Genomic DNA, 16,302 nt, shown 5'->3' on the forward strand with positions numbered 1-16,302 from the left:
CGATGACGTCGACAATGGCATTTATTGATGATGTGTCCTGTTGTCGTTTTCTTAGCTAGCCCCAGAGAAACGGAATAGCCATAACGTCATGTAACACCTCACCTTCAACATAAAACAGGCAAACGGAGCTCAAATTCACAAAAGGAAAGAAGCACAACCTCTTCCGATGTTTCTCTACACTCTCTACGCTTTTGCTGCTCTCTGGCGCTATTGGAGTGGCCACCCCTCTGATCCATCAGCAGCACCTATCAATTTGGATGTTACGCTCTTTGGCTGATAAATATATGAAACTTATGCGTTCGGTCTTTCTCTCTCTCTCTCTCGTTCGCTTCACGCATACACAGACTCGGTTCTCTGGCCTTTACATGGCCGACTCTCGCACGCAGAATAGGGGACGCACGTTCAAAAAAGATGATGCGACGCGCACACGCAGCTGCCGCCTCATTGTGTGTCGCGCGCGTTACCGACCCTTCACCGTGCATTTTCATCGATGAAAAGGGGAACGGAAACGTGATGGCGATATGTGTTAGCCCCGTTTCTTCAGTACTCTCAAGAACCCATCGCACCTCAGCTAAGCTGCCGCACTCTGGGGGCGATTGATGACGGTAGCCGTTTTGAATGTGTGCTGCTGCCGTGCCGAGAAGCAAAACTACTTATGAAATCTGATGAAATTGGAGAACGACCGAAAACGACAGAAGAGAATCATCCGTCTGCGAGTTCCTCTATCTTCGTCGTGTTGAACACGCGTTGAGTGTACCCCTCGCTTGGTTCCCGATTTCCGTTACAGAAAAATGTGTGTTCGTTTCGCAAGATCTTTTAACTCTTTGCTCTTTGTTTGTAACACGCAGAATTTGAAGGAAAGATGATATAATTAAATTGTAAACAAGCTTTGAAAAGTTATAGCTTAATCAATTTTCCCTTCGATTTCATAACCAACAATTTGTTGACATACTAACACAAATTCATTGCAACAGTAAAATGTATCTTATTACAGTCCAAAATCAGAAAAACAACGCTCCACATTTTCACACCATACTAACGCGCTTTCCATAGCCTCCTTCATATTTATTCTCATATGTGCAGAGCTAGTAACGCTTAAGAAAAATGCGCGCGCTTTTTATCTGAAGTAAGATGATGCAGAGGGAGCATTTATTGGCGGTTGTGAGTAACGCTCGCTTGCCAATATTAACGTTCGCTAGAAACTTGACTCACTTGACCATAATTCTGCGCAACATTTCTCCTTGATAGCATTCAAAATGTATACCAAATCGATATTTTTCACATTTCTTGAAATTTTTAACCACGATTCGACGTTCATCATCAAGTGTCATCGTACGATCTCGCAAGCAATGGCAACTTGTTTTTCAAAACTCAAGTATCCGCTTTCAAGCGAAGCCACCGTACACAAAATGGAGGACGCAAATGAGAGAGCTGCTATTTACATGCTCTTCCCCAAACGCAGGGAATGACTTCCTCACTATTTTATTTGCTTTTCAACCACACTACATTCACCAATACTGAAGAAATAAACAATACCCTGGGAAGAATCGGTAATCGACACAGTTTTATAAATTTATGAACCGCATAATACCATCGAATTCACCCGTTGTCAATCATTGAGGTTATAGCGCGAATAACGTGTGTGTGAGCGTTACGTAGCGTTACCCTCGCCAATGCAGACTCGATTTGAACCCAAAGCGCGAGGGTCGAGCGCGCTTGGTACGCTTGCCCTCTCGATAGATTAAGGCGCGAACGCAGTTGGAGAGGAAAAACACAGCACACACAGGAAAGCCAGAGCAAATAATATACCAACGCGCTACAGGTCTTACTCGTCACTTTTTCTCGACGCTAGTGTCCGAATCGAGCCGTTACGAATTTCAATTCAACGGCTTGCAAGATGTTGCAGCAAGCAAAGAAGCAGAAATGAACACTACTTCCGGGCATTTACGCACGCACATACAGGTTTATATAGTTGGCAGGTAAAAATTTCAGAAATATGTAATCCACGAACACAGTAGCCTTTAGCGGTCAATTTCAAACTGTCATGAACGGTTGAAAATTGCCACGCCGATGACGCTCGCGCGTTTTTTCTACACCAAGAACGCTATTTTAAGGCAAAACCCAAGCCATTTTTTCCCAGGGGTAACACACACGTACGTTACACACACTTTTCGGGATTACTCGGAAAGTGGATCGAATACTACTGCCTTCTCGCTGGGGCGCTATACATTCCCAACTTTTGAACCCATGGTTCCTTCCAAGAAGAAGCAACATTCCTCCACGGCAGCAGTATATTAGAAAAAGCCACTCAAAATCAAGCCAACTGAAGGAGGCGTGCGCGTCATACATTTCTTCTCACACAATCCCAGCAACCGTTGGCAGCGCACACACACACACACACACACGCGCGCACACACCATCGAAGATAGTTCTTGCAAGCTAAAACGCACGCACACACGCACAAAATGCCGGTCGTTGGTAGGTAGAAGGGCACACGGTTCAAATTTTAACCTCATATTCCAGCGTATTTACGGAATATTGGCAATTTATCGCACTGGCAATTGCTTCCTAAGCAGCAACACTTACTTTTGTCACACTTCAAGTCTGAAAGTCACCACTGGGTACTGACGAGAAAACACAACCAATTCCTACTACGTTCCTAACTGCAACTGACTTGTCCGAGCGCGTTCCAACAACGCCACAGCAGAGCAGACCTCGGCGAACAGCCAAACCACTCACGAAGTGAGTGCCCTTCGCAGAGGGGGAAAAAATCATACTCACACATACGCATCATATCGCTCGGTACTGCGCGTTAAAAGAACAGTCGCTGCATGTGTCAAAGCTCTACTCAACACACCACACACACACACACACACAGCCAAGCGCCACTCGTTTTGTGCGGTTGTGTTGGCCTGTGTCTTGCTCGTACTGTGGCGTCAGTAGCCATTTTGCTTGGCGATTCGACCAAATATGAGAGTCTATTCTAGCCCAGCTAAAATGTTCGACACGCACACAATCGTACGAGGCAAAGGGAAACATTAAAGAGCGGGAAAAATAACAGACAGGAATTTGTCGTTATGTGTACATGCTGCTGGCTGGCTGCTTACAGCTAAATTTTTTCAATCGAAAAAACGAATCTACCAGGAAATATGGGATTCAATCCGCGCCTAATACAGAGAAAATGCTCCATTATTTTGAAAGTCATATCCAGCAAGCGTTAAGGGACGATTTGTATACATAAAAAAATCATCTTAAAAATCTACTTCTGTAGCCGAATACAGAATACATGTAGAGTGCTCTACCCCATCATCGCATAATCGATTCGCTCATATAATCTAGTAGCCTGAAGAAAGAAAATTTACATAAACCTTAAAGAACTGATAATAAACCACAAAATTGTGTGCCCCATACGTTCAATGGTGAAAATGAAAAAATTCAACAACACCGCGCGCGACGCGGTTAAAAGCACGCGCGCCGCCATTGATAACCGATTTTTTGAGACCAAAATTCAAAATCCGTACCAACGCTACCGACGGCTCGTACACAGCCGACTCTTTAACGCCTGCTATAGAGTACGGGCTCGCAGCCGTGTGTGTCGTGGTGAATGAGTGCCGTTTGCACCAGCGCCTCTTATCGTATCGACGGTGAGTGCCCGTGTCTCTTCAATGAAAAAAAACCTTTTGCACTGGGGCCCCTCATAGAAAGATGGACGAACCCGTAGAGCATTTTGTTCGTACCGAACACAAGCCCAATATATGGGAAAAATATTTTGGCGCGAAACGAGCCATTTTCATGAATTTTCCACCGTACCCCACGGGGTACCGATGCCAATCGATCGGCCACACCAAAGTAGGACGATTATGGAACAAAGTTCGCCCCTCCGACGCGATCCGTAGTGGAAATTTATTTTTCAAAATCCCACCCATATTTAATGGCATCCCGCACACCGAAGGAGTACCTATGGAAGCCATAGCCGCTCAGCCATTTTGGCGTTTGGCGATTTTTTCTGTTCCACCGAATGGGACGCACGCGGACAAAACGTATCGCAACTGGTGCTAAAATACTTTTCCCAAACGATTTCATCCACCACCGACCGGGGCCGTACGTAAATCGACCACAAACGGCACTCGTTTGCAGTGCCATCGTCACCAGCCACCATACAATTCCAATATGTCGCCATAGTGGATGGGCCGAGCGAACCCACGCCAGCGAAGCGGTTCGGAAATTGGCGATTTTTTACCCCTAAACCGTCACCGATTTTTGCGGTCAGCGTGAAAAATACTCTTTGAATATTGTCACCATAAGTTGTAGAACGGGATATTTCACTTACCGGAGTAAGATACGGGTGAAATCGGCCGCACAAAATGCACTAATTTATGACCACTTTTTTCCTATGGACACCACGGACACAGCACAGGGCCAGAACACTTACTTCCAAGACCGAACGAACTGTGAACAGCGCTACAGCACTTGGACGAATCAAAAAGGGAAAGCTTTGTCTGCGCTGTGAGCGACACAGTACAGAAATGGGCGATCACACACACACTGCTACCAAGGTGACGAGCGAACTGCTGCTGGTGTGTGTGTGTGCGTACCGCGATGAAAGGCAAAACGTCACTTTTTCAAACGAACCAGCACAAGCGGTACGTATTGCCGGCGTTATTGTTATTTACGATGGTATAGAATATATGCTTCTTTTGGCCGCATGCTACCGGGAATGAAGTTCAGCTCAGGGCCGCGGGAATGTACGTTGGCCAGAAGTAGAAATAATTAAAAAAAAAAGCGACTATACTATTACAATATGACCGTTTCGATGAAAATTATGCTTTTTTGGTCGGCATATGTTAGCTTAGTATAGAAAATGAATTTAAATATCAGCTCTGGACACATTATTTCCAAGCGATGATTATAAATGAAAAATAACACTATAGCGTGAAATTATTATAAATTAATCGGTCAAACTGGCTAACCATAAAGCGATGCGTCCCACAGCCCAACATCAACAAGTCCAATCGTGTACAGGGAAAAAAGCGCGTTCCGGCCACAACGGGGTTTGTTTACGTTTTTTCGCATCATATAGCCGGTACTGGGTGCGATTTTCTAAAGTTTCTTACGCCTAAAATGATAACCCATTTATCGGACGTAGTTACGATAGTTTAAGCTAAAAAACATGAGTTAGTAGCTGCAGTTGGCTCTTGCCTAATGGAACACAGCCCAGTTTGTTGTTGGAAAACGAACCAAAAAAAAGTTTATCGATAATATTATTTTATTCGAAATAAAATTAGTTAATAAAGACAAAGTGAAAAATATACGATAAAATGTTCAATATATGCGGCTCTGTCCACTAAAAACAAAATAAAAATGTATTTTCTTTACAATTATTGTACCCGATCTGGTTTTGGCGCCAAAATGTTGGCTTGCGATTGTTGTGTACCGTACAACAAGCGCCGATAATGGCAACATGGGTTTTGAAAGGTTATTTCTCACATGTCGATTTAAGCAAGTTCTATCCAATGTAGGGGCGCAAAAGAACGCTCTACAATAGCAACGCCACATTAAGAGGAATCTGTACAAGAAATCGTCCCAGTATGAAGCATCATACGCGGGGTGTACAGCCGTCCCTTTGGCGGCGATTTGTTGCGATTCGCTTTTTTGCTTTTCGTGGCAAGGAGAAGATTGTTTCAGGCCCAAAACGGTAAACCCAAGCGTTCGCTTATACATTTTTTCGAGAGTACTTGCCTTCCCTACGTGCGTTATACTGATGCATCCGCTTGTACTGCTTGCTGCAAGCGAAGGGTACAGGAAACCGAAGCCGGCTGTTACACTGTAGTCCTTTTCTGTTCCTTTGCTCGCTTATGCATCCCTTCGTTCTGCATGGGTATCGACTGGTAGGACTGCCGCCTTTTTTTAAAGGGGAAAGCATTATTTTCTAGGGGACGTTATGTAGACCGGCATGAGCGTCACTGAAGGTCTCTTCCAATGACCGTTTGCCGGTAATGCTTTGCTTGCCGTTGCATACAAGCGGAACCGTGTACCATATGCATGTGTGGGTTTATGCTACGGGGTATGCAATGACGCCAGGCAACAAAAACGACCGTTAGACTTCACTTCGCGGACTTGGCCTGCTTGGCAGGAATTGCCAGTCCCTTATCCAAGCATTTCAGGCGGAGGCATCAACACCAACTCAATTTGTGCCTACGACGTCTGCTTTGTCCACTGGTCCAGTGGATGACCTCAAAAGAATTTACGGGCAGGATCGTCCGATGTTATTCTTATGGCATGACCAACCCACCGAAGACTGGCGAATCTAATTCGCTGCAAGATAGTGACTTCATCGTACAGCTCGAACAGCTCGTCATTTCAGCGGCTCTTCCATTGTCTGTCCACACGTACGGGGGCAAGAATCCTTCTGAACATCTTCCTCAAGGCTTCAACGGTCTTCATACGGCAGGACTGGGGCTCAAATCCCATCCGAACCCGTTTCACCGTAGTGAAGACTGACTATCCAACTCAGCAAGTCAGCAGGTATCAACAAATCTAGTAAGCCAATAGATGGCCGGCTCGACCTACAAGTTCGTTAAGCCTAGTATCAACAACTGAAGCGGAATTTCTTACGTGTACGTTTTTCATTGATAATAGACAGAGATTTTGTTGACGCACGACATAAATGAAGTTTATTTGTTCAAGGTCTTACAACTGTGATTCGTACTGGAATTGGTTTGGAATTCAGATGTTATTAAACATTACAATTCTTTCGATGAACTAAAGCTGAACTAGCCTGTAGAGAGAAGCGTACAAAGATGAGGGGTGACTGATTCTAATACGGCAGTACCTAACCGGATGATACTTGAATGGAAAAAACAGGAAAAAGTCACTGCTGCTGTTGCTGCTGCAGAGATGGGTTACGATGGTGATGAGATTTAATCACTGCCTTCGCTCATATCCTCATCCTCGTCCTCTTCCGATTCGGACATTTCTGATTCTGAGTCTGATTTCTTCGATTTCTAAAATAGGAAAGATAAGCACATAGAAATAGGTTAATTTTCAACTATACTCCGCGGATACTCTAGCTCGAAACTTACCTTCCTGTCCGCCGGTTCCGGTGTCTTCACTTTCTTGGTGTCTTTTTTCTTGTCCTCCTCGCTGGACGAATCGTCCCCATCGATAAACTCTTTACTCTTGAACCCGCTACCCTTCATGGACGTGTCCGACTTCTTGGCGGCTGGTTTCTTTTTCCTCTTTTCGCCCTTATCGTCATCTACCTCCTCACCGGCACCACCGGACGCTTTGTATGCGGCCATCGCTTCCGCGTAATCTTCCTTGGCCTTCAATGCCTTCGCTTCCCAGTCCTTCTTGTCCTTCAGATCCTTCCACAGCTCACCACCCTTCTTGCTGATCGCGATCATCGACAGGCCCGGATTGTCCTTCCGTATCTGGTCGCGGGTTGCATTCATCCAGAGCATAAACGCCGTGGATGGTCGTTTCGGTGCGCCAGAGTCTTTTGTTTTCGATTTCTTTGCCGATTCCTTCCTTTCCTTCTTCTCCTTCTTTTTGGGTGATTTTTCTTTAACCCTTTCCTTCTTCTCTTTCTTTTTGTCGCGCTTTTTCTCGCGACCACCGTCCGTTCCGCTACCGCCACTATCACCTCCGCTACCGTCCTCGTCGTCGGAGTCATCCGATGAAGACTCCACATTACTGTCGAACTCCTCGGCCACATCGGATTCCTGCTGGTTCGGGTTAAAGTCCTCATCGGTCGATTCTTCCGAATTGGTTCCATCGTCGTCCTCGTCGCGCTCCTTCGCTTCCGCCTTTACGCGCGCCAGATACGCGTCCGGTTCGCCCTCGTTATCCGAATCGGCAAAGTCGTCCTTGTAGCTTGCCTTTCCGCCCGTATTCTTTACGTTCAGCTTTTTCGAGACGATGAAATCGAAAAGCTTTGAGTATTCTTCCTTCTCGATGCTGCTGAATGTATGGACCGTACCGGTTTTGAGCTCTATCTCGAAATCGAAACTTCGCGTCGATCCACCGCTACGCGCGAAATTGACCGTTGCAATCTCCTCGAACCGGATGTGAACTGGTGGTTTGTGGACGTATATAAATCCTCGCTCCAGTGGGTAGAGATATCCTGCTGCCGCCTTGAACGAGCACCCGATGGCCGGTGTGCCCGAGTGACCGATAAACGTACCAGGTCCGGTTAATTTACGATTTATAATTACTTTCATGATTTTGCCCAACACCTCGTACACCGGTCCGGACAGTTCCTTCGTCAGTTTATCCTCATACTTTTCCTTCAGCTCTTCCTCCGTAAATGGTAGCTCAATGTTCGTTTCCTCGTCCATCTGGAACAGCGTGACCAGAAAGTGGTAACGCGTCTGGCCCTGCTTGATCGGTGGATCCAGCGATATGACGAAGAACATTTGCCGGTTATCCTTGTGCGGTAGCAGAAACAGTCGCAGTACGGACGAGGTTGGGATTTTAAAATCGTACGTTTTACCGTGCAGCTGGAAGAACGTCTGGAACACCTTGATGTCGTACCGACCGCGCGGCGTAAGGCAGTGGATTTCGCGGAAGATCGCAATCGCATCTCCAGACACCGATATGACGGAAGCCTGCTTCATGACGTTCTCCTGGAACGCTTCCACAGGGTCAATGTCAGCCGACTCGGACGTGGGAATGTGGAACCGCATCTCCATCAAGCTAACCGGCGCATCATCGTTCCGGTGAAACTCGACCGTTACCTCGTTCTTGCCCACGTTGCACTGCGACACGTGGTTCAGCGGTATCTCAAAGCTGGTCTTGTTTTCCACGTCGAAGCTCAGTACCGCACCCTTAAACTGTACCGAGCCCCAGTTCCAGCCACGCATCGACAGTTCCTTTTCCAGCATGTCGAGTTTGTAGTTTTTCTTCACAAACTCCGCTATCTTCGCCTCGTCCCCGGTGAACCCAAGGAAACGATGCAAAGAACCATTCTTCAGGAACACGCGCAGTCCAAAGCTGCCCACGAATCGTTGATAGTTCAACAGTTCAATGTCGCTGGAGTTGATCTGCTCCACTTTGCCAGTTTTGTCACTTTTAAATACCATCGCTGTGTCGGTCATTTTCAGCTTTCCGGGACACTGCAAAATATGTAATTGAACCATGCATTAACACACTGTACCGTACATAAATATGCTGCGCCCAGATGGCGGTGGCGAACCCGTCTCTCTAATGTGTCTTACCATAGCGCCACGGATTTCCGAACTGATTGATGAATACTCGAGGAAATCAGCCATTTTAACAACCTTTTCGCTCACCCGGAGGCGTTGATGAATGCTCCAAGTGCTAACGCACTTGCAAAATTCAACTATTTGCGTAGTTTTGCACTGTAAATCCACAAGAAAAAGGGATCGGAGGTAAGTACTGTTTGGATTGGGTTATGTTTGGCGCGGTCGGAACGTTTGACAGGTGAACTGCTGACAGTCCATGCTGGATCATTTCTAGGCATCTATAGAAGGTGTGATCGCTGGTTGTGTATTTTGATAAAAAGCGAAATTAAAAATATGGATATTGATACAGATAGTCAGGTCAGCTTTTTCGTTTCCGTTGATTCCGGAATGAACCGAAATCCAGCAGATAATGATTGTCAGAGAGGCAGGTATCGAGAGTTCCAAGAAAAGTCTACGCTTTATTGGCATTCTCTTCAACTGTCGTTTTAAAATTCATGCTGGATTGTCACACAAATTAAGTCAGCAGAAAAAATACGACCTTCTCCATGACAGCTGTTTGTTTGTGATGTTTATTTTTATTGTTATTCTCAGCGGATGTTGTTTGGTTGTTTGGTGGCAGTTTGTTTGTAGAGCTAGCGGCTTAAAAAAAGTGTCACCTTTCAGCACGTTTGATAAACAAAAAGTGCTGCTCCCTGTTCGAAAAACGCACCGGGTTTTTGAGACACCATGAACCACAGTGACCGTGCCGTGCATCATCGAGCCCGCAAGATTCACCACGAATGGAGTGCCGAAGAGTATCACGTGGAATGAAACACTTCGCTCGCTGGTGGTCCTGCGCTTCCGGTCTCAAGAGCGGCAAGTTCCGGTATAGGTGCTGTTGTGCAGTTACCGCACTAGCTCTCTTAGCTTTGTGTTACATTATTTTTAGTCTACTTGTAACGGTACGGCTTTAGCGTGTTTGGGGTTTGAAGAGAAGACGATTAGTACAGTTTGAATTCTTGTTTCTATTTCCGGTTTCTACAGCATACGTCCAAAACAGCTTGCCAAAATAGCTACGAAGTTATAGATGTAGTTTATACCTGGGTTAATGGAAGTGATCCGCAGTTTCTGGAAGAGCTTGCACGTTATTCTTCGACGCGCGACAATGCTCGGTACGATGATAAAAATGAGCTACGATATTCGCTGCGTTCGTTGGAAAAATATGCCCCCTGGATAAGGAATGTGTACATAGTAACAAATGGACAGGTTCCCTGCTGGCTGAATCTAGAAAATCCTCGTGTACAAATCGTGCCGCATGCCGATATTGCGGATGACGATACAGCACTACCAACATTTTCCAGTGCCAGCATCGAAACGTTTATACACCGCATACCGAGCCTCTCGCAACGGTTCCTTTATCTGAACGATGACATCTTTCTTGGGGCTCCACTGCATCCAGACGATCTTCAAACGCTCGCCGAAGGTGTAAAGGTTTTCACTGCCTGGATTGTGCCGGACTGTGCACCAGACTGTCCGTGGATGTTCGTGGGCGATGGGTCATGCGATCGCGATTGCTTCGTGGAGGAGTGTCAGTTCGATGGCGGTGACTGTGACCATCCCGACTATCGGGCGGAACGTGAGCGACATCATCCGTTGCACGACTACGAAGACGTTTCGGCACCGGACGACGCGGTCGAACCGGTCGAGGAGGAGGGGGAGCAAATGTTTATCGATGTTCCGAAAATGTTTCCTCGCATTTCGCCTGGTAGTATGCGAGCGTCAGAAAATATTCGCGATATTTATGAGATTTTCCGTATGAAGAGTACCAACGGTAATTCTTCCACGAAACAGCTAGTTGAGCGATTCAACAAAGAAAAGATGAAACTGAAGAAACGCCAAGCCAAGCATCGAAGTCTGCTGGGACGCGCTCATCAAAGGACTGCTGAAAGACAAGGACAGGCCGAGCATAACCGTACAACCGGCTCAAAAGCACAGGAAGGACAGTTGCCCTCGATGGGTGGAGATTCGGCAGTTAACTCACAGGATATCTTCGCCAATTCGCTTATCCACACGAATCGGGTGTTTAACCGAGCGTACGGGTTCCACAATCGCAAGGTGTTGGCCCACGTTGGCTTCCTGCTGGATGTGCAAATAGTCGAACGAATGCTGAACCGCTTTCGGGACGAATTTCTCGTCACCAAACGACACCGATTCCGGGCGAAGGACGATATGCAGTATGCGTTCAGCTACTATCACTTCCTAATGAGCGAAACCCGGAACAAAACCGTTGGAGAGATCTTTGACGATTTCGACACGGATGCATCAGGGTATGTTGATTTATATCGCAAGTCGTAAGTTTTTTTCTAACCGAGAATATATCTTCATTGCAGCACGTGGTCCGACCGAGAAATTCGAACACTCCTGACAAAGGTGTACAATCTTCCGCTGGATTGGTCGGCCGTACGATACTTCGAAGAGGTTGTCACCAACTGTTCCCTTCAGCAGAACAATTTTCTTCCACTTGAACATCAGCAGGAACAGCGACAGGTATACCCAACGTTGGTGTACGAGCGTTACGAGGATTCGACAATTGTGAGTAATAATAGACAAGAGGATTCTTCGTTTGCTTAATGCGCTCTTTTCACCTTCCAGCCTACGGTAACGAAACCGATGGTGGTGGGTTGTACCGAGCTGGCCGATATGATGCGCGCCAACTTTGGGAAGGTACCCCGCTATCGGTATCATGTGAGCGCCAAAACGGGCATCTACAGCAACTTCAAAATGCTCACCTCCAACATCACACAGGTCGTCGACGCGCTCGACGAGCTACGCAAAACGCCAAAGAAGTTCAACTGCATAAATGACAACCTAAGCGATGATCGACCGGAGGATAATCAGCTGATTACGGCGCTGCTGGAGGACTTCTACCTAAGTCTATTCCCGGCTCGCAGTAGTTTTGAGCTGGAAAGTACGTACCGAAATCGTTTTCAACGCTACGATGACTATCGTTCGTGGCTGTGGCGGAAAACATTCTTCCGGAACACGGTTTATCTCGTCTGTGGGACGGTGTTTCTCGTATGTGTCCGTCTGTTGTGCTGTCGCCATAAGGGCAAGTTTGCACGCACCCTTCTGCTGTTAGGGGCGGCACGATCAACCGATTATACCAACATTTCCTAATAAAAGGGCGGAGTAAGTACTTCCGGTAGATAGGTGCTCAAGATAATGGGGTAACAAATGGCCAAAACGTAATACTTTTATTTGTGGTTCAAACGACAACCATTAACGCAAAGCAACACACATGCACACAATTAAATGCTCGTCCTTTACGATACCCTTTTTCGCTCAAGATCGATGCGAACAGTTCGATACGTTTGTATTGCTAGAAGAAACGGTGTAGCTGGGACCGGTGTAACGTCGATTCAGCTTCCGATAGGCGAAGATTCCGATGATACCGAGCACTATTGTTGCCGCAATACTGATTCCTATGATTACACCGACACTCATAGCTATGCGAATGAAACAAATTCAAAGAAATGTTACAGCAGTATGTATACCAGCAGTTTTTAATACTGTCCTGAGGTTTTTTGACGAGTGCTCATAAATTTTTGTTCTTGTCCTACAATTTTTTGACTTTTTTCCATATATGTATATGCTAGGTTTTTACTGCGTCAAAAAATCTCGGGACAAGAACAAAAATATATGGACGCTCGTTAAAAAACCAACAGGGGTGCCCTGTAACTTCTGGTGTGTGTATGAATAAGTTAACACGTTTAGCATAACACTGAATTCTACACAATGAGCATGATAATGAGTGAAAACATCCAATTACCTCACCTTCTTCAACAACGTCCATCGAAATTTCGTACTCTCGTCCTTGCACCTTAAACAAGCACTTCCACCGGCCAAAGTCCTTGTCCCGCAGCTCCACTATCTCCAGCCCACATTCACCCTCGCGCAATCCTTTCCCATAGTAGCGATAGCGAGCATCGGCCGATGGTTTCATCTGATTCGATACCCCATGTACCTCACCGGATGGATCGACAAAACGGCAAATGTCGATCGGAAGCTCTAGAATTGTACGGCAGAGTAGCCGTTGATCGCGATCACCCGAGCTGGCCGTTAGCTGACCGGTAACGGTTTGTCCCGGTTGCTGAAACACGCTCACGTTGTAGTACGTAAGATGATCTTCCGCCCCATCTTGATCATTAATGCCACAGGCCCATACACCGCTCGTAATGTTGGTAACTTCGAACCGACAGATACCGAGCGATTTTAAACGATCAAACTTATGAGGCGTATGATCACCTCCGTTGGGACCGGAAAGGTAACAATAATCGATGGCGTATGGGGCTTCACAGGAAAGCTCCGTAACGGTTGCGCTCGTAGATCGAGGATCGCGGAAAATTTCGATATTGGTTGCTGTCAGCTCTGTTCGACTGCTTTTCGCCGGAGAACCACGGGTACGAATGGAACGCCCTTTAGAGAATCGTCTCCCCTTCACGTCAAACACACATCCAGTATAATCGGTTGGGTTTAGCTGTTGATAGATGCGCCACACACCAACATCCGCCGGAGCGAGCGGTTTTTTTATCTCAAGCGAACAGATCCCTTTCGAAATTCTGGAAAAATAATAAATAATTATAGCCGGAGCGACGGAGAGAGTATTATCGTTCCACGACGAAGTGAACGCATAAGATACTTTGTATTGTACGCCGAGTAACGCCCAGACAGATGACCATCAAGCAACATGAGCTGACGATTATCTGTTTCCGATAAGGCGCGGCACAGCGAAACCGTCGAACGGTACTGGCAAGAAAGCACGATATGGTCCTCCGTCTCCACCACCGACGCCTTTACGTCACGATCATTCTCTGCAATTAGAAAACGATTAGCGGGGGCCAAGGTTAACGGTGTGCTTCAAAAGTAAGTCTCTCTCGTAACAATCTCGAATCTGCCTTACCCTCAACGAACAGATTAATCTTCGTGATCCTTTCCGTCATTGCGCCCCAGAACATTGTGTGACACCAGAAGTGGCTGACCAGCTGGGCGAGTTCGACTGTTTTGGAGCAGGATTCGGACACGACTTGATCAGCACCGATGATGCGACAGTATCGGGAACCGTCCTTGTCCGGGCAGTTTACTGTCGCAGTGGACGAGGATCCACTAACGGTAACATTCAGTTCGTCGATAAATTTTATCGCTACAAGGTTAAAATCGAATAAAATTATAGTCAGAGAAATATGAAATAAAGGAATCGATCCTGTTTACTAACACGTAACAGTTACATCGAGCACTCCTGTACTATCTACACCCGTCTGATCAGTACCGTACAGGGTCCATTTTGTTTCGAAAGCTTTCTGAAGATTTTTTACCCGTACACCGCATCGCTCCGAATCATACCGTTCAATGGTTGTTTTATCGCCGATCCGATGTATCTGGTCACTATCCAAACTATACTGAACATTGTTAACTAACACCGAACAGTGTATCCAATGACTGTCCGGTACAGAAGCTTTTTTCAGCATGCTTTCCCCATTTGGGTTTAAGAAAGCGAGAAAACCCGCTCCTTCGGCGATGGACAGACTTGTGGAGGGAAAAATTGGAACCATGTCCGCCCGACCGATCGGGACATTCCAGCATGCCAGGAATATGTTTAGAATCAGAGGTAGCGACAAGTACGCATACATATTGTTCCAGTTTAATGGCTTAAACGGCACAATTCTATCGACTTGGTTGATCAGAACAATCCAAACAAAGAGACTTGAAACGGTAGGCCAACATATAGTACCACTTTTGATACTTTTGGCACTGAGCACACACTGAGCTAGTTTGCGAAAAAATACACTCGGTTGCAGATCGCCTGCGATCACAAAAAACAAATCGATCGTTTACGTTAGACGTGCTTGCTATTTTTGGTTTCCGCACACTTCCTGATGCTGCTTAACTAATCCGAACGATCGATGCGTTTAGCTCCCGCATCCGACGATGCTTCCCAGCACACTGAACAGCACGAGCCAGGCCGAGAATGTCCCCACCCCAATGGCTGGTGGGCGTCGGATCAGCATATCGACCGGGTTAATACAGTTTCAGATCAGATAAAGTTGTCCATTCTTTCAGAGACAGCGGTCAGCGGTGGACCAACAGAAGAGGTTTAACGACACAGAGCATAGTGCAGCGCAAGTGATAAAGAGTAGCGGCATGTGGATGTGTTTTGATTGCTTCGGCTATCGCGCTCTGAATGGCGTATTCGAAAAGGGACACTTTCAATCCAGATAAAGAGCTTCAAAACGCACACGCCCGAGTGTGGCTGGGGATGTTTTTGAACAGTATTAAGCCCGTTACCAATTCCACCTTTTGTCGGGGATAACGTTTTTTATCTCTTTTCGTCGTGTGTGTTACGAACAAATGAAGGAAGCATTATAATCTTCAAATGCTGACCCTTCTGCTGGAATACGTGAGACACCATCCAAGCACGTCCTGCGCGCTAGGTTTTGAATTATATGTATATCAACAACGAGCTATAAATAGTACGTCAACCGACCGGCGTTGCTGTTTGTTTCACGTTCTAATTCAAATATAGCAATACGGCCTGGCCGTCCCTTATGAATAAAAAAAATTCAAATATTTCACATCTGTTCCAATTACTTTTCGGGTTATTGCTGATGCAGCTGCTTTGGACGAGTGAGAGGGCGGACATCGAGCTAGAAGCGAACGAAACCACACACGGATATCAACGCTAACGTGTGTCATGAAATAACACTGGATATCCTTTATTCTTCTTATCCCGAAAAAGCTATCAGTTACTCATATAGGTTCCGTGTTTTGTCTGCTTCAACAAGTTATTACACACCCTGCACTACTACTTCGGAGTTTGTGGTTAGTTTTACTTTTTAAATACGATCGTTCCGCAGTCGACTTCATCTGGCGCGCTTCGTTTTTCGAACCTGCTATCCCCGCTTGTAAGTAACCCCTTTTTGGCTAGCATTAAATGAGCGTGTATGTGCGTGTACCGTACGGCCAACATTTACCTATTATTCCTTTCCGGGTTTGGCTTGGCGTGATCGGGAAGCAGCACGTGATCAACAAAAGATCAATGCGATGGATGGCGCATTTAATG

The 16,302-nt window shown here is 46.2% G+C and overlaps 5 protein-coding genes across 8 annotated transcripts in view; 2 read left to right on the forward strand and 3 right to left on the reverse strand.

Moving 5' to 3' along the window:
• Positions 1-16,302, forward strand: part of LOC126567794 (toll-like receptor 7) — a 462,685-nt gene that overhangs the window by 440,044 nt on the left and 6,339 nt on the right. The gene's annotated exons all lie outside the window — the stretch shown is intronic.
• LOC126568609 (mobility group protein 1A) overlaps positions 1-16,302 on the reverse strand; it is a 99,874-nt gene that overhangs the window by 1,157 nt on the left and 82,415 nt on the right. For 2 of the 4 annotated variants that reach the window (XM_050225114.1, XM_050225113.1), the window contains exon 2: positions 4,331-4,400. The gene's annotated coding sequence lies outside the window, so the exon portion shown is untranslated. Of the gene's footprint in view, positions 1-2,586; positions 2,723-4,330; positions 4,402-16,302 lie in introns of those variants that run through there. The other 2 variants (XM_050225115.1, XM_050225116.1) reach the window with 2 other exon arrangements.
• Positions 6,921-9,285, reverse strand: LOC126567940 (FACT complex subunit Ssrp1). The gene is made up of 3 exons (XM_050224314.1): positions 9,219-9,285; positions 7,083-9,116; positions 6,921-7,004 (listed from the first exon to the last, which is right to left on the reverse strand). The coding sequence occupies exons 1-3, from the start codon at positions 9,270-9,272 to the stop codon at positions 6,921-6,923; spliced, it is 2,172 nt and encodes a 723-aa protein (XP_050080271.1). The 5' UTR covers positions 9,273-9,285.
• Positions 9,926-12,386, forward strand: LOC126568685 (N-acetylglucosamine-1-phosphotransferase subunits alpha/beta). The gene is made up of 4 exons (XM_050225199.1): positions 9,926-10,147; positions 10,230-11,512; positions 11,576-11,777; positions 11,838-12,386. Exons 1-4 carry the CDS (start codon positions 9,986-9,988, stop codon positions 12,360-12,362), a joined length of 2,172 nt encoding a protein of 723 aa, XP_050081156.1. The 5' UTR covers positions 9,926-9,985; the 3' UTR covers positions 12,363-12,386.
• LOC126568134 (uncharacterized) lies at positions 12,548-14,826 on the reverse strand. The gene is made up of 5 exons (XM_050224558.1): positions 14,458-14,826; positions 14,146-14,385; positions 13,885-14,056; positions 13,015-13,804; positions 12,548-12,691 (listed from the first exon to the last, which is right to left on the reverse strand). The coding sequence occupies exons 1-5, from the start codon at positions 14,792-14,794 to the stop codon at positions 12,686-12,688; spliced, it is 1,545 nt and encodes a 514-aa protein (XP_050080515.1). The 5' UTR covers positions 14,795-14,826; the 3' UTR covers positions 12,548-12,685.

Source organism: Anopheles maculipalpis, chromosome 2RL (genome assembly GCF_943734695.1).
Source record: "Anopheles maculipalpis chromosome 2RL, idAnoMacuDA_375_x, whole genome shotgun sequence".
Classification (NCBI taxonomy): Eukaryota; Metazoa; Arthropoda; class Insecta; order Diptera; family Culicidae; genus Anopheles; species Anopheles maculipalpis.

What these genes read in the sequence shown, in the direction of transcription:
- LOC126567940 (XM_050224314.1), bottom strand. Translation starts at nt 9,272, where the DNA reads ATGGCTGATTTCCTCGAGTATTCATCAATCAGTTCGGAAATCCGTGGC. An exon ending in CGGAAATCCGTGGCGCTATG is followed by an intron (nt 9,117 to 9,218) that starts GTAAGACACATT and finishes CATATTTTGCAG; the next exon opens with TGTCCCGGAAAGCTGAAAAT. An exon ending in CGGAACCGGCGGACAGGAAG is followed by an intron (nt 7,005 to 7,082) that starts GTAAGTTTCGAG and finishes TTCCTATTTTAG; the next exon opens with AAATCGAAGAAATCAGACTC.
- LOC126568685 (XM_050225199.1), top strand. Translation starts at nt 9,986, where the DNA reads ATGGAGTGCCGAAGAGTATCACGTGGAATGAAACACTTCGCTCGCTGG. An exon ending in TTTTTAGTCTACTTGTAACG is followed by an intron (nt 10,148 to 10,229) that starts GTACGGCTTTAG and finishes CGGTTTCTACAG; the next exon opens with CATACGTCCAAAACAGCTTG. An exon ending in GTTACGAGGATTCGACAATT is followed by an intron (nt 11,778 to 11,837) that starts GTGAGTAATAAT and finishes TTCACCTTCCAG; the next exon opens with CCTACGGTAACGAAACCGAT.
- LOC126568134 (XM_050224558.1), bottom strand. Translation starts at nt 14,794, where the DNA reads ATGGTTCCAATTTTTCCCTCCACAAGTCTGTCCATCGCCGAAGGAGCG. An exon ending in GCTCGATGTAACTGTTACGT is followed by an intron (nt 14,386 to 14,457) that starts GTTAGTAAACAG and finishes TTAACCTTGTAG; the next exon opens with CGATAAAATTTATCGACGAA. An exon ending in GATTAATCTGTTCGTTGAGG is followed by an intron (nt 14,057 to 14,145) that starts GTAAGGCAGATT and finishes TTCTAATTGCAG; the next exon opens with AGAATGATCGTGACGTAAAG.